General features: G+C 47.9%; 1 protein-coding gene across 2 annotated transcripts in view; it reads right to left on the bottom strand.

The window, feature by feature from the left end:
- Window positions 1-603: 603 nt before the first annotated feature.
- The window catches only part of mon1a (MON1 secretory trafficking family member A), a 58,351-nt gene continuing 42,989 nt past the window's right edge, over window positions 604-15,965 (bottom strand). For both annotated transcript variants that reach the window (XM_072472921.1, XM_072472922.1), the window contains exon 6: window positions 604-4,925. In XM_072472921.1, coding sequence (XP_072329022.1) covers window positions 4,785-4,925 — 141 coding nt within the window. In that variant the 3' untranslated portion in view covers window positions 604-4,784. The remainder of the gene's footprint in view (window positions 4,926-15,965) is intronic.

The raw sequence follows: 15,965 nt of genomic DNA, 5'->3' as shown, positions 1-15,965 counted from the left end.
CAATCAAGCGGGCTGATTTGCCCTGGAGGGTGCCGAGCTTTAGGGAATTGAGCTGGTGGACAGGCTTTAGGGAATCAAGGGGTGAGTAACTCGCTGCAGAATTTCCGACCGCTGACCTGCTCTTGTGGCCACAGTATTTATATGGCTGGTCCGGTTGAGTTTCTGGTCAATGATAACCCCTAGGATGTTGATAGTGGAGGATTCAGTAATGGTAATGCCATTGAATGTCAAAAGAAAATGGTTGGATTCTCTCTTGTTGGAGATGGTTATTGCCTGGCACTTGTGTGGTGCAAACATAACCTTGCAACTGAAATTCCTCATGCATGGAACCATCCGAGCAATTGTCTTCTGCACCAACTTAAACAGAAGAGTCATGCACACATGATACACACACACAGACACAGTGACAGATACACATGCATATACAGTCTCTCACACACACAGTTCCACATGCACACACACTCTAGGTGTAAAAGCAGAGTTTAAGAGATGAATAGCTTTCTTTTGAATAAGAATTGAGGAGAGGAGGTAAGCACGACACGAGACAGCCATGGCCACTTAGAAAGGTCAATGAATGAACGTATTATACACGCGTGCTTCGGATAGGGAGCAGTAATGTCATTTAATGCAGTGACATATCTGGCAAACGTACACATGTACTAGCACACAGGGATAGAATGCATTTGCAAAGTAACATCACATTAGGAAGATGTAATTAACCCTATAAAAACAGAGTTCCCTCAGGAACGTTTACTCAGTCCTGTTTAAGCTTCACCAGTAGTTAAGACGATGCGATTGCAGGACTCCAATGAGTCTGTTGTTCACGAGGGAGTCTCAATATTCGTGCCCACTGGATGTCATGGGTTATAGCACCGTGTTGATCAATAAAGAATGTTAATTAGATGTCTCAGTAGAATTCCGAGTTGGTCGTAAAACTAATTTTAAGGGAAAGCAATAACAATCCATGAAAACCCAACATACTGCATCGAGAATAAAGCCTTGGGGTATCGTGGGATGTATTTAACTGCAAAAGCAACAGTTTATTTGGTCATCCAAAGACATGCGGCGTCTTGAAGCCACTCACAAACGCTGCTGGAATTGTGCATTTTTGATTAACCACCACCATTTAGTTCTTCCCGCCTGCAGCTCAGTCACGTGAGAGGAAAGGTAGCGTTCCGAAGACTTCTGAATCTCGGCTGAGGTCAACTGAGTGAACTATTTTGGGCCCCAACAACTTAACATAATAACAGAAGCAAATTCAGGGACAAATTGCAAGGGGCCGCTCCTGGTAGGGGCTCTGCCCAAACAAAACTAAGAGCAACGGAAACTTGTCAAGCATCAAATCAAAAGGGGATTAAGAGGATCTATAAAGCAATCCAGCCCCTGCGGTGCGCACCGGGCACGGGAGGCCTTGATGGCGCCCGTGGACACCGCATGCTCCCTCTCCAGGGAAACCCAGCCATGAACATAGCCGCGGAAGAGGGGCAGACAGGCCGGCCGGATGTCGCTCTCGGTTGCCCGCTTGCCTGGATCTGTTAATGGCGAGTTTTGCAGGCCCAGGAGCAGGTGCACAAGAAGATCCACTGCCTTCCCCACCCCTCTCCGCAATCCGTGCCCGTAGATCAGGAGCTTGGGACTGAAGTGCAAACAAAACTTCATCCAAAGGACAGACAAGGAACTAAAAAGGGAGTGAGGCTTAAAACACTCAACATCGACGTGGAACCACAAGACCACAAAAATGGGAGGAGTCCGTGAACCGGTCAACTGAGTAATGCAGCGGGTGTTGGGAAGAAGGAATAAGTTCTGTTTTACATTGCAACACTCACTGTTTATTAAAACACTGGTCTGTTTGTTTATAATAGAGGGGGGGGGGAAGCTGCTAAACGGGATTATCGCTATGCAAAAAAAATGCAATCTCTCTCTGGAACATTTGTCTCTCAAACACACCACAGACGCACAAACCTTGGGTCCGCAGAAAGGAGACCGCCGCATTTTTTAAATCAAATTTTTTTTTAAAATGTTTACAGACTCCCTGCCCCAGCCCCCAGGTGGTTTATATTCAAGTCTCTTTGCCAGTGAACACGCTGCCTGGCTGAGAGAAAGAGACAGAGAGAGAGAGAGCGTCTGAGAGCAAAATCCTGTTTAGAGGAATCATTCCAGAGAAAGCTTGCAAAATAGATTGTTAACATGGTCCTCTCACCCTGAGTTGACAAAAAAGCATGATATAAAAATAAAGACAAAAGACCACCTTCATCAAAGACCAATGGGAGGGCAGCTTGGTGGCGCAGTGGTTAGCACTGCTGCCTCACGGCGCTGAGGTCCCAGGTTCGATCCCGGCCCTGGGTCACTGACCGTGTGGAGTTTACACATTCTCCCCGTGTCTGCGTGGGTTTCACCCCCACAACCCAAAAGATGTTCAGGGTAGGTGGATTGGCCACGCTAAATTGCCCCTTAATTGAAAAAAATGAATTGGGTACTCTAAATTAATTTTTTTTAAAGAGCAATGGGTCGATTTCCTCCCTATACTGTGTAACAAGACTGTCCACTCATTTACATTGAATGAATTTAGAATGACTGAGATATTAGCGCTCCGCTAAGTCTAACCTCTTGTGCATCCCTGAGTTTAATAGCTCCGCCATTGGCGGCCCCGCCTTCACCTCCCTTTGCTCGGGAATTCCCTCGCTAAACCGTCCCACCTCACGTCCTTCGAGATGATCCTTGGAGCCGACCTCCTCGACCATCTGCCCCAATATTTCATTACGTTGGCCCAGCGCCAAACCTTTCTTCCTCATAGCAATCCCGCTGGGCACCGAGGGACGTTTTCCTGCACAAAAGGGCGCTATATAAATGCACGCTGTGGCTGTGACAGGTGACTACGCGTTTTTATTGCCCCAGCTCTTCCTCCTGGTCCAGTGTTCAATTCGGGTTTCTGGGAGGTGCAGAGTGGAAGGTTTCTCACTCCTGGTCCTAGCCATTGGCTGACTCTCCCAATAAAGGATTATTTCTGCAGGGTGTTACTCTTGGTGGGGGGGGGGGGGCAATAATTTCACTGGAAGTCAATGATACACAGAACACCATATTAAAGATAACGCACTAGAAGCTCAATTTGATAGCTTTCCGGAGACCAGACCACCATTAAAATAAATTACTAACTGCAAACTTTAATGGGTCACATTTTAAAAACTATAATACTCAAGTGTTTGAAGAATTTATTGCTCTTCCAGCTGGCATGTTCCCATTCATCAACTCATTTGGGGTTTCCATGGGCGACATCAGGCAAAACTGTCCTGAAAATGGTGCCGACAGTGCCTGGAAGCCTCATTCTCTCACAGAGACAGAGCAGAATCGAAGTATTCAGTCTGCGTGAGGTGAGCATCGTGTCATAGCTGACGGTTTAATATTCTCATCCTGGTTTTCAAATCGCTTCACGGCCTCACGCCTGCCCATCTCTATAATCTCGTGCGACTCCGCAACCTTCTGAGATCTCTGCGTTCCTCCGATCTGGCATCCTGTGCACCGCCGAATTTAATCGCTCCACCATTGGCGGCCGTGCCTTCAGCTGCCTGGAATTCCCTCCCTAAACTCCTCTGTCGCTCTGCCCCTCTCTCTCCTCTTTCTAAGACTCTCCTTAAAATCGACCTCTTTGATTGGTCATCGCACCCCTCATGTGGTCTGGTGTCAAATTATGTTTGACAACGTTCTTATGGCAGCACTGTTTAATGTTGAAGGACATCCTAGGCGCTGTCAAAGTGCAAGCAAGTGGTTGTTGTTGCCACACAGCAGCGTTTAGCCCAGCTTCCTATTAGGGCAGCATTCCCTGTTATTGGCCGGACCACAGTAAAGATGGAAGTTGTATGGGAGGAATCACAGCCCCTATTGGGCTCTGTCTGGTTTTCCATCAATTTTAAACGACAAAAACTCCTTTTAATTCGTCACAGGTTTTGCATCAAACATCGCAACAATCCCAGAGTTGTTGACATTTTGGCAATTTTTTTTTTTTTTGCTTATTTTTTGCCAATTCTCTTTCTGACAGATATTTCTTGCTCATTCGCAGTAAGTGGTGTATTGGCCATTAGCCGATTTACTTTTAAGGTATTCCACGCCATCTCAAGTGACCTCGCGTCAGTGAGGTCAAAGTTCAGGCTTCTGTTTTTAGTATAGCTCAAAGTTTCTTTTTGAGACTTGCAGTAAGGCCCTGCTCTTCAAAGGGAATCTCTGCCCTTTGACCGGACAGCCATCTGGGGCTGAATGACCTGATCCCGCTTCCATGTTTACATGCTTCGCTTTCAATCTCGGGAGTTCACTGGTGCGGTGCTCGCTGGAGGGCACTGATTGGTCCACTAGGTTTCCTCCGGGATTGGGATCGTTCTCTTCCCCCCGGCACCCAGGGAGCAATTTGGAGCGACCTGCAATTTTGTGTCAGTGCGGCGGATCCTATGGGATTGTTCTCTTCCTCTCTAAACCAGCGAACCTCCAAACAAAGCTCCGCGACGTCAGGGCTGGATGAGGTGATGGAGAGTCGAGCCAGAGAGATGGGGATCCCAACCTCGAAAGGGTGGTGACAGCTAATTGGTGTCAAGTATTTGGAACGGAAGTAGTGCTTTTTTTTTTAAAAGAAGAAATGGCTAACACCTTACCTTCCGTTTAAAAACTCTGTGACAAGCGTTAGTGACCATTAACTTTCAGTGCCCCCTCCTCCCCCCGCGCATACGTACTCGCTGATTAGTCAGTTTGCCATTTTTTGGTAGGTAGTGAGGGAGTCCACCAATCACAGCCATGCCCTGTCAGTATGTCACTGGGTTGAGGATGAAGAGTTTGTCTTCTTCTTTCCTGATCCACTTCATTAGTTTGGTAATAGCACCCACTGCAGTAGCTTTGGTTCCCAGAGGAGTAAAACACATGTAAAGTTCAAATCCGCTCGTAACCTGGACAGTGAGTGAGAGAAAGGACAAGAGTTAGGAAGCAGGAGATTCAGGCATGTCGACATTTACAAACATCTCGGTTTATTTCAGCTTTACCACTGCTACACTTGGGGTGAGAGATTTTACGCAAGGAGGCCGCCGGGTTTCTGATTGGCATAACTTTAGCGCCAGTGGTAACCCATTTAACAAAAGCGGCCTCCACAATCTCATGTGGCAGCGGTGGGCAATCTCTGCTGAGCTGTGGCATGCAGGGTTCAAGGGAACACGAAGCTTCCGCCAAACATTCCAACAAACTCTCCCAGCGAGTTGGGATTTAATACCAAGTAAGCATTCTTCCAAATGGCATCCATCCATTGCTCCCAACTGTGGCAAATTGCAAAGTTCAGGGGTGGCAAGGCGGCACAGTGGCTAGCACTGCTGCCTCATGGCGCCGAGGACCCAGGTTCGAATCCCGGCCCCGGGTCACCACCGTGTGGACTTTGCACATTCGCCCCATTTTTGCGTGGGTCTCACCCCCACAACCCAAAAAATGTGCAGGCGAGGTGGATTGGCCGCGTTAAACTGCTCTTTAATTGGGCAAAAAATAATTGGGTCCTCTAAATTTAATTTTTTTTAAATTTCAAAATTCAGTGTAGAATAGAGATGGCGTGACACTGCCCACAAAGTAGTCGCTGTTTTGATACACTATATAGTTACCTCTGCATCTGTGATCCCAGCACAGATTAGCCTCAGAGTGAATTCCCTCGACATTTAACCACATGGCATTCCTCGATGAAGTATCGCACAGACCACCTGGGGGGTAAATCTTGTTTTACGTTGCCACAATTGCTCAGCAATCACCTTTTAAACACCAATTCAGAGTGATGCTTTCTTCACTTTCCTTCATCAATATGCCTCAATGCCTCCTCAAATGAGTGCTATTTACTGCAACGGAATCACCTTTCCATTTCCTACACAGCAACTAACTTTGGGGTCCAGTTGGCATTTTTAGCTCAGCAGCAATTGATGCCAAATTCTGAACTCTCCGCTGGGTTGTTACGGGATAGTATTCCCAGAGCAGACCCAAAGTTGCCAAGAGCGTTGTCGGAAATTCGGGAACGACCACCCCTATCCCGCCCCCCTGGTTGTTAAAGGTGGGGGCAATAACAATAATAACTGTTAATATATGATGGAGGAATAATGCAGCAGCTCGTCTTGTACCTTGTACAAGTTTATTGTGCGTCAGGCAGCACTGTGGCGCAGTGGTTAGCACAGCGGCCTCACGGCGCCAAGGTCCCGGGTTCGATCCCGGCTCTGGGTCACTGTCCGTGTGGAGTTTGCACATTCTCCCCGTGGTTGTGTGGGTTTCGCCCCCACAACCCAAAGATGTGCAGGGTAGGCGGATTGGCCACGCTAAATTGCCCCTTAATTGGAAAAAAATGAATTGGGTACTCTAAATTTTTTAAAAAAGTTTATTGTACATCCAACTCAGCAGAAATTCAGGGTGGGATTTACTAAGCACTCCACAGCGTGCTTTTCGGCAGCAGATGCGCCCGCCAGGCGGATCTGTAGTGATATCATGGTTGTGGTGTAATTCACGAACTGACCACTAGGTGTCTCATTAGTATACAAGTTGTAGATCTGGGGTGGCCACTTCCAGAATACAAAATGGATGCTCGCAATGAATGTAGGGAACTATGGACAATGTCAGGAAAGCAAGCAGGCACAGAGCCTGTATGCGTATTGGGAAGGCAGCTCCCAGACGGGACTGAAACTGTAGGTCAATTAACAAATTGACGGCCCATCTCCGGGAACAAAGGAAAGACACCCAAGCAACCGATACAGTTCCCCAAATCGAAAGCGCAAACAAAGCAAGGCCAACGGCCACCTAGGACACGCCCAGCCATCAGGGCACCCACCCCTTTATTGATCAAGATCAATACCAGTGATCGAGAAGCGGCACGATTAATTGGGGCCAAGTTTAAGGCCCGCACAAAAGCGCGCAAAGCCGCTCGGGGGTATAAGAAGAAATCCCCAAGAGGGAATCGCTCTCTTGGATTTGGCTCTCAAAGCAGAGAGACCCACCCACCAGCTGCTCCAGAAGCAAGTAAGTCCAAGGTCAACGTTCGCTACCAGATGGACGATCTTAGCTGTTCTCCTGTACCACTTCAAACCCAACAACCTCAGATCCGAACAACGGCCATTGTTCCTCTGACTGAGTGGGCACCCAAAGCTAAGTACGGGCGTTAGCGTTAGAGATAGTTTAGTTTGTAGTACTTTGTGCATGTGTAGATCTTGCTGTGTGTGTAAATAAATAGTATTGACTTTGAACTGACTAACTGGTGTATTGGCTCTTTGATCGGTATTCGGTTGAGCCTTGTGGCGGTATCAAGAGATACCTGGTGACTCTGAAAGCATATTCACAATTAAGGTTAAGAAAGGCGACCACATTAACAGCCATATTCATAACCAGGGAAACAGAGCAACATTACTGGCGACTCCGATGGGATTCAACCTAGAAGTGGCCTCGTCACTCCGAGAGAACCCAAATTTGAATTAGAATCCAATTGGAGAAAGAAAAAACCACAAGCGTAAGCCCAATACTGATCAAACCACCAAGATTTGGAAGTGTGTTATTTGCATGCGTACTAACAGGGATATAAGGTAAACCTGGAAGATTTTGTTGCGTAAAATTGTCGGGAGTTTTGTAGGCCGGAAATTAGCGTAAGCCGTACCCGTGTTTACATCACCACTTTGTCACCCCCTGTTCCAAATTCGGTAGAGACCCCAGAGATACCGATAGAAATGCCAATGAAGGCAATGGAAGGCCTTATGAACCCCCAAGAATTGAGGTCGCAGCGACCAGTAGAGTAGGACAGTGTCCCGTATGGGAAGAGGAAATCAGAAAGTACCTCAAAGGGAAAGGATGGCCCCTTTGGAGCGAATTCTGCGCCAATGATGAAACAGGTCCAGGAGGTATAGGGCATACTTGGTGGGAGAACCTGCCAGAGATCCACAAGAAGAGCTGAGGGAAAGCTCGCAAGCCGATGGCAATCGTGTCCTGCTTGACACAATTGCGAGGCACAAAGGAGATCGTGAGGACACTCCGTAGAGAGATTGAGGAGAGAGACAAGAATAGTGAAGGAGACGTGAATGAATATGAGAAAGAGAACAGGGAACTGAGAGAGCAGTAAGCGGCGAAGGACAAGGAGATGGCTGATGCCAAGCAGGCACACCAATCTTGTCTCGCCCATTTAAGCAGCTTTCAGTCGCAATACGACAAGACCTACCAAGACACGCAACGCGTGGTGTTGGTAAGGGAGGAAACGGAACAACAAGTTGAGCAGTTACAGAAACAGTGTAATGATCTAAAAGCAGCCCTACGAGCACTCCACACTTCCACGATGGAACGAAGGCAGAGCGCGGTAGATCATGCAAAGTGCCGGAAGCAAATTGCAGAACTGCAATCTCTGCTTTCTGTCCAAAATGGGTTCCAGAGCACGTTTGGATCCCAATTAGACCAAGAAAATGGCCCCGATTGGCAGGAGTTAAACGAGACTGCCCACAGATATATACATGGCACATGTACACAGGACAAGCCACAAAAGAGAAAAGCACCCCAACCCCCGACTGCACAGCAGAGCACAACCCTATGAACCCTGTCACCACACAACGCAGGGCCACAACAGAAGGAGACCCAGATTTTCTATACACCACCCCATTAACCGTCACTCAATTACGGGACGCGTGCGACAGGATTACTCCATTCCTACCCACATCGGACCCCCACCATTACTTTGCAAGAGTCAGACAACAGGCAACCATGTACGGCCTGGAGGAAAAAGAGCAAGTGAAGCTCACAGTTTTAAGCCTCGACCCTTCAGTCGTGGCGGCCCTTTCCGACTCACAAAATGTAGGAGGAGGCACCCTCCAAGAAATGCACACAGCGATCCTAGATGCGATCGGCTATAACAAAGGAGACCCTGTAGAAGGCCTAAACAAGTGTAGGCAAAAGAAGACAGAGCACCCCACAGCATTTGCTGGACGCTTGTGGATACATTTTACAGCGGTGTTTGGAGAGTTAGCCCACACCCATTTGACCTCAGATAATATGACCAAATGGACCCGCATCCTAGTCTCTCATGCGACAGAGGCAGGACAGAGAGCTTGCGCAAATTACAACCCCTCAGACGAGGCCCACAACGAGAAATGGGTTTTGAAAAGATTGTCCCGCGCTTGGGAACAGTCCATTCAAGGTAAAACAGCTTATGGTAAAGCAGAGGAAGAGCAGGCAGATGCGAACATGCATCCAGTTAGGACGCACCAGAACCCCGCATGGGTAAATGAGGGAAGAAACAGCCCACAGTAAACCAAATACCAAGAGTGTTGTAATTGCGGCCAATTAGGACACTACGCACGAGAGTGCAATGCGCCCCAGAAGCAGCAGAGAAACCAGCAGACAGGCACCCAAAATAAGAATAGGGCAAAGCCAATTCACAGTGTTAGCGCCCGTTCTGATAACGCAGAAATGAACGGCACCGACTGACGGTGTTCGGGCTCCCCAACTTGGGGCTGCGACACCCTTTGGGACAAGTCCGGTAGACCGGTAGTGGCAGGCACAGTCTGGGGACACCCCGTAGAATTTCTTTGGGACACAGGAGGGTCCCGCATCACGCTCAACTCCTCCACGATGTTTCAGCGAGACACGTGGCCCACTACAGACACCATTACCCTCAGCGGTATTACAGGGCATTTGCAGCAGGGACACATCACAGCCCCTGTAGCGATTCAGATAGGGAACATTAAAACTAAACACCCAGTAGTTCTAGTAGATCTACCCCAGACAGCCGAACACATTTTAGGTATCGATTTTATGAGCTCCCACAATCTATCCTTCGACCCAGTAAACAAACGTGTGTGGAGAATGGCAAAGGCAGCACGAGCCCCCGCCACGCTCACAGTTGGAGACTATGAAAATAGAATTAGCACAGTAGGAGACTTCTGGTTCGACCCTCGAGCCATTAGTCAGAACAAAGAAGTAAGGGAAGTCCTGCAGCGACACAAAGCAGCATTTAAACAGCACAAGCACGACTGTGGCAAAATCGCTGGCTTGGCAAACATTACAGGTCCCGACCTCAGACCCCAAAAATCAGTATGGTTTCCCCCAAGAAGCAGCGGGAGAAATCTCAAAAGTTATACAGAGTCTGCTTGACCAAGGCGTACTTCGATCAGTAGCCTCCACGAACAATGCCCCAATTTGGCCCGTCAGGAAACCTGATGGATCATGGTGACTGACCATTGATTATCGGGAACTAAACAAAGTAACCCCAGTAGCAGCCCCCGCCGTAGCCACGAGTCCCGAGACCGTGCTCAATCAGGGACTACAGTCAAACTTTTTTTTCGGTTTTGGACATTAGCAACGGCTTTTGGTCCATTCCATTGGATAAAGCGTGCCAATATACATTTGCTTTCACATTCCAGGGACAGCAATATACGTGGACGTGCCTTCCACAAGGCTTCCACAACTCCGCCTCCATTTTCCACCGACTGCTGGCAAATGGTTTCGCAATTTTTCCTGACCCGATTGTCTGGTCCAATATGTAGATGATCTGCTTTTACAGACGGACACAAAGGGAGAGCACATTTTGCTTCTCGCTGAACTATTAGGACTCCTACATTAAATTGGCTGTAAAGTGAACCCCCAAAATGCCCAGATTTTACAGGAAAAAGTGATTTACTTAGGAACAGTAATCACACATGGCAAACGCGAGATCGAGCAGAAACGAATCGACTCGATCGTCAAATTACCCCTGCCCCATAACGTCACAGCCCTCCGGTCATTTCTAGGACTGGTTGGCTACTGTAGAAACCACATTGACGGTTTTGCCACAAAGGCAGCGCCCCTATCCGAACCTCTCAAGAAACAGGCACCTTGAGAATGACTTCCACAGCACACGGATGCCGTGGATGCTTTAAAAAGACCCCTCAGCACAGCCCCCGCATTTCAGGTCCCAGATCCACTCTCCCCGTACGCAATTGAAGTTGCTACCACCGACCGAACCCTTTCGGCCGTGCTCCTCCAAGAACGACATGATCAATTAGACCCCGTGGCATACGCCTCACGTGTATTAGATCCAGTCGAGCAAAGATTTTCTGCCTGCGAAAGGCACCTGCTCAAAATTTTTTGGGCAGTACAATACTTCGCCTACATTACAGGACTCAACCCCATCACTATTTTAACTGAGCACACCCCAACACAACTCCTACTTGATGGTAGACTTAAGGATGGCACAGTCAGCGCAGCCCATTGGACCCTTCTCTTACAGGGACGGGACATTACAGTAAAGAGGGCAAAGACACATACTTTCCTCGCCGATAATTTACATTATGCAGGCACCCCACATGAGTGCGAAATAATAACCACAAAACACAATACAGGACCCTTTGTACCAAAGTCAGCTCCCCCAAAACCAGGTACTACACCCCAGAGACCCCAGCCCACAGACACATGTGCACCCCTTAGAATCTATGTGGATGGCTCCTCCACAGTTTTAAACGGAAAAAGGATTACCGGTTGCGGTATTTATGTAGAGGACGCGCAGGGACGCGCCCGAGAAGAAATATCGTTAAATTTGCCAGGACATTTAGGCTCACAGGCAGCAGAGCTAGCAGCCGTAGCTTACGTTTTTAGAGCACCCCGACTCGTTCCCGACCCCAGCCGACATATATTCTGACAGTTTATATGTCTGCAACAGTTTGACCGAATTCCTACCCCTGTGGGAATCCAGTAGATTTGTTTCCGCGGACGGAAAACCCCTACCCTCAGCCCCATTACTCCAGCATATCCTAAAAACTGCCAAAGATCGGAAATATGGCATCATTAAAGTTCGTAGCCACCATCGTTCTTTCCCCCCCCCTGGTAACGTTAAGGCAGACGTCCTAGCAAAGGCAGGTTCCAGACATGGTCACCTTTGGAACGCCCCCCGAGAACGTCCCAGTACACGCGGTTCAGGTCTCACAGACCAACATTCAGGATTTAGCAAAGGCCCAAAAAGACACACAGCTCAGGGAAGTTTTAAAAGGCAACTTCCCAGCCCCCTATGATAAGTACAAAAACGCATTGACAACACATGGCGGTGTTATTTTAAAAGACAGAATTCATGCAGTCCCCAGCCAGGACAGGAATCAAATTATTTGCCAGTTCCATGACAACCATGGACATCAAGGCATAGAAGCCACCCTAGCCCACCTCAGACCTCTCTGCTAGTGGCCCGATTTAAAAACTGATGTGACTCACTGCATTGAGAACTGCTTAACCTGTGCCCAGAACAATCCAGACAGATTCGCAAAGAAAGGTCAGCTAAGTCACACCCGTCCTGTTAATGGCCCCTGGACGAACTTGCAAATCAATTATATGGGACTCCTACCCCCCTGCAGGAATGGTTTCAAATATGTGTTGGTGGTCATCGACACCTTCGCAAAATGGGTGGAAGCCTTTCCATCCAGAATAAACACAGCCAAAACGACAGCCAAAATCCTCACTCAGCACATCTTTACAAGGTGGGGACTTCCACGCAGCATAGAGTCTGATCAAGGCTCCCATTTTACAGGACGGGTGATGAAAAAGTCCTTACAATTTTCGGAATCAAACAAAAATTCCATATTGCATACCACCCCAATCAAGCGACATAGTAGAAAGAATGAACAGGACTTTAAAAGCGACCCTCGGAAAAATGGTGCAATAACACAACAGCACCTGGGACACAGTTCTCCCCTTTGCACCAATGTTCATAAGAAACACGGTATCCACGTCGACAAGATACACCCCCCACACCCTCATGACCGGACGCCCCATGAAAGGGACAGAATATTTGTTCGGACTGGATTTGGCCAGCCCCACAGTCACCACCCTCACCCATGAGAAAGCAGTTCAACAGATTTTAGAAAATGTAAAAGCAGCCCAGCTTTGGGACACGCAAGAAGCAAAGCAAAGTTTGCCTTGATAAGACAGTACACGCCACAGAGTTTGTAGTAGGGCAGCAAGTAGTATATCCCTATACAACCCCAGTTCATTCCTTTCCCCCAAATTTGCCGGACCGTACTCCATCTCTGATAAAGTCAGCCCCTCTGTATATACAATCACATATCCTAATAGCAAGTCTGCCTGGTTCCCCATAAACCAGATTAAGGCTTCTGGCTCGCAGAACAACCATGCACACCACATCCAGCTTGCGGCAGCAGATGATCACGCCCCACCCACGAATGACGTATTCCTACCGTCCCCCAACCTGTCCAGCCCATCCTCAGACACAACTACGGCTCCACCCCAGAGGCACGTCTCTGCCTCTCCCTTCCGCCAACCGACAGCGACAGCCCCAGCCCACCACGCTACGATTATACCCCTGCACCAGGCCCCACTCCCAGCGACTCCGAACATGATTCCAGCGACCCCTTTGCAATAAAAGCCCCTGATCCAGACTCACCACCCGACGAATACGGATTACCACCTAGCAGCTCCAACCTCGATACAAAACACTGGCACCGAGACAATTCGTTCAGGCTCATCCGGAATGATGAGATGACCCCAATTCGCCCCAAGCAGCTTTGGCACAACTACTCCAGTCACGAGTACGGCAACCGGGAGAAGATGATGACTTAGAGTCTGACTCCCACCACGCAAATCCCTTTGCGACTCTGTTCGCTTTAGAGCAATGAGGTGTCCAGATGATGATAAAAAGGAACCGATGGAGAGTTACGGTGTCCTTTCTGATGGAACCTGCATGATTTTTGTTATGTTTGTGTGTTATTGTGAATGTTTAATGTTGTTTGTTACCTCAAGGTTTTCATGACCCCAAGCCACCACTCTTTTAACACCCATTGGCAGTTAATGGAACAAGTTTGTCCGCAGACAACCGTTCATAGCTACTCTTCTGCTTTGAAGGTAGAAGATAGCAACAGTAGGCAACCCCCACGACGACCCCAAATTATTACCGTTCTTGCCGGTCGCTCAGGCAGTGGAGAAACGGCACTAATCTCCGCCCTGCCTGAGGACCCCCATCTGGTCAGCTACGCTCGGGTAGACCACATACGGCACTGGTCACCGTCCTACCCAGGGATTCCACCCATTCTTGCCCCGCCGCGGCCCATACGCACCCCATTTGGAACTTTTAGTTCAAAACTCTTTTGTTTGTTTTACGACGACCGTTAGGTTGCTTTCCGTATGCTATTTACATACTCAAACACCGGGGTTGTACATTCACCGCATCGCCCTCGCAGGCTGCGAGACTGCTCGTGCTGTGTCAGTATTGTTTCTCGGATGTCTTGTCCCAAACATGTGGTTTAAAAAAAAAATGAGGGAGTCACAGATGGTGACCAATTGTAATGGGTAATTGGCAATAAAAGGACAGACAGACAGACATACGAGATCTTAAGCAAGATAATAACAGAAATTATGCTTGTGTCCACAGAACTCCGGAACCACAGAAGCCTCAGGAAGATTACGAAAGAAAGAAGAACTTGAAGACAACCATCATAGTCTACATTTGGATCTTTGTGGTATCACTCCAGTTGCGCGCGGACGCGACCCCTCTGACCCCTACCACACAAGCCGTGAATATTTCCCATCCCTGCCATTCACTGTACCCAGAGATAGCAACCGATACACCGACCTAGTGTGACAAGTTCATTACTTGGTATTCCCTGTCCTATGTTGTAGAAGCACTATTAGTACTTGTACTCGTTCAGACACTAAGACTTAGGAAATGGCAGAGGAAAGCCTCCCGCACTCCGGTATACACATTCAGATCCCTTATTTTCGGACTTCAACAAACCCCCCACCCTCTTTAAGTGAATTAAAGTGCATCCGTTTTTTTTGTTTGTTTGTTCTAATAAAAGAGATGTAAAACTCTGTGCTTGACTGCCAAGCCAGAGAGACCTATGTTGCTGTTACTGTATAGTTTAAAATGTTGTACATGTTTTCATTGATTAAGGATAGTTTAGTTAAGGACAGCTAGAGGTTCCAGTTTTTTTATTTTATTTTGTAATGCATGCGTGAATGTCATAGCCCCCGTTGAATTTTATTATGATGTGTGTACATAAAGCACTTTAGGTAAAAGTTCCAATTCATAGGACAGAGTAGCGTAGAGCCTGTACTTGCTTACTAAGCAGGCACAGAGACTGTGTGCATATTGGAAAGGCAGCTTTGGGACTGAAACTGTAGGTCAATTAACATACTGATGGCCCATCTCCGGGAACAAAGGAAAGACACCCAAGCAACCGATATAGCTCCAGACATCCAGGCGCCAGTTCCCCAAACCAAAAGTGCAAATAAAGCAAGGCCAACGGCCACCAAAGACACGCGCAGCCATCAGGGCACCCACCCCTTTATTGGTCAAGACCAATACCAATGATCGAGAAGCGGCCCAATTAATTGGGGCCAAGTTTAAGGCCCGCCCAAAAGCGCACAAAGCCCCTCCGGGTATAAGAAGAAACCCCCGAGAGAGAATCGCTTTCTTGGATTTGGCTCTCAAAGTGGAGAAACCCATCCACCAGCTGCACCAGAAGCAAGTAAGTCCAAGGTCAACGCTCGCTACCAGACGGACGACCTTAGCTGTTCTCCTGTACCTCTTCGAACCCAACAACCTCAGATCCGAACAACGGCCATCGTTCCTCTGACTGAGTGGGCACCCGAAGCTAAGTTTGGCGTTAGCGTTAGAGATAGTTTAGTTTGTAGTACTTTGTGCATGTGTAGATCTTGCTGTGTGTGTAAATAAATAGTATTGACTTTGAACTGACTAACTGGTGTATTGGCTCTTTGATCGGTATTCGGTTGAACCTTGTGGCAGTATCAAGAGATACCTGGCGACTCTGAAAGCATATTCATAATTAAGACTAAGAAAGGCGACCTTATTAACCGCCAAAATCATAACCAGAGAAACAGAGCAACAAAGTGAATGTTAAGAGTCAGGTGACCTCAGACTGACCAGGAAGCTGGAAGAGAGAGGTTGCTTGTGCATGTTCATACTGTTATTCATCTGTTGTTCTGTACATATTTGACCCTCTGTT

This window comes from Scyliorhinus torazame, chromosome 13 (genome assembly GCF_047496885.1).
Source record: "Scyliorhinus torazame isolate Kashiwa2021f chromosome 13, sScyTor2.1, whole genome shotgun sequence".
Classification (NCBI taxonomy): Eukaryota; Metazoa; Chordata; class Chondrichthyes; order Carcharhiniformes; family Scyliorhinidae; genus Scyliorhinus; species Scyliorhinus torazame.
This window is presented reverse-complemented; position numbering and strand designations above follow the sequence as displayed.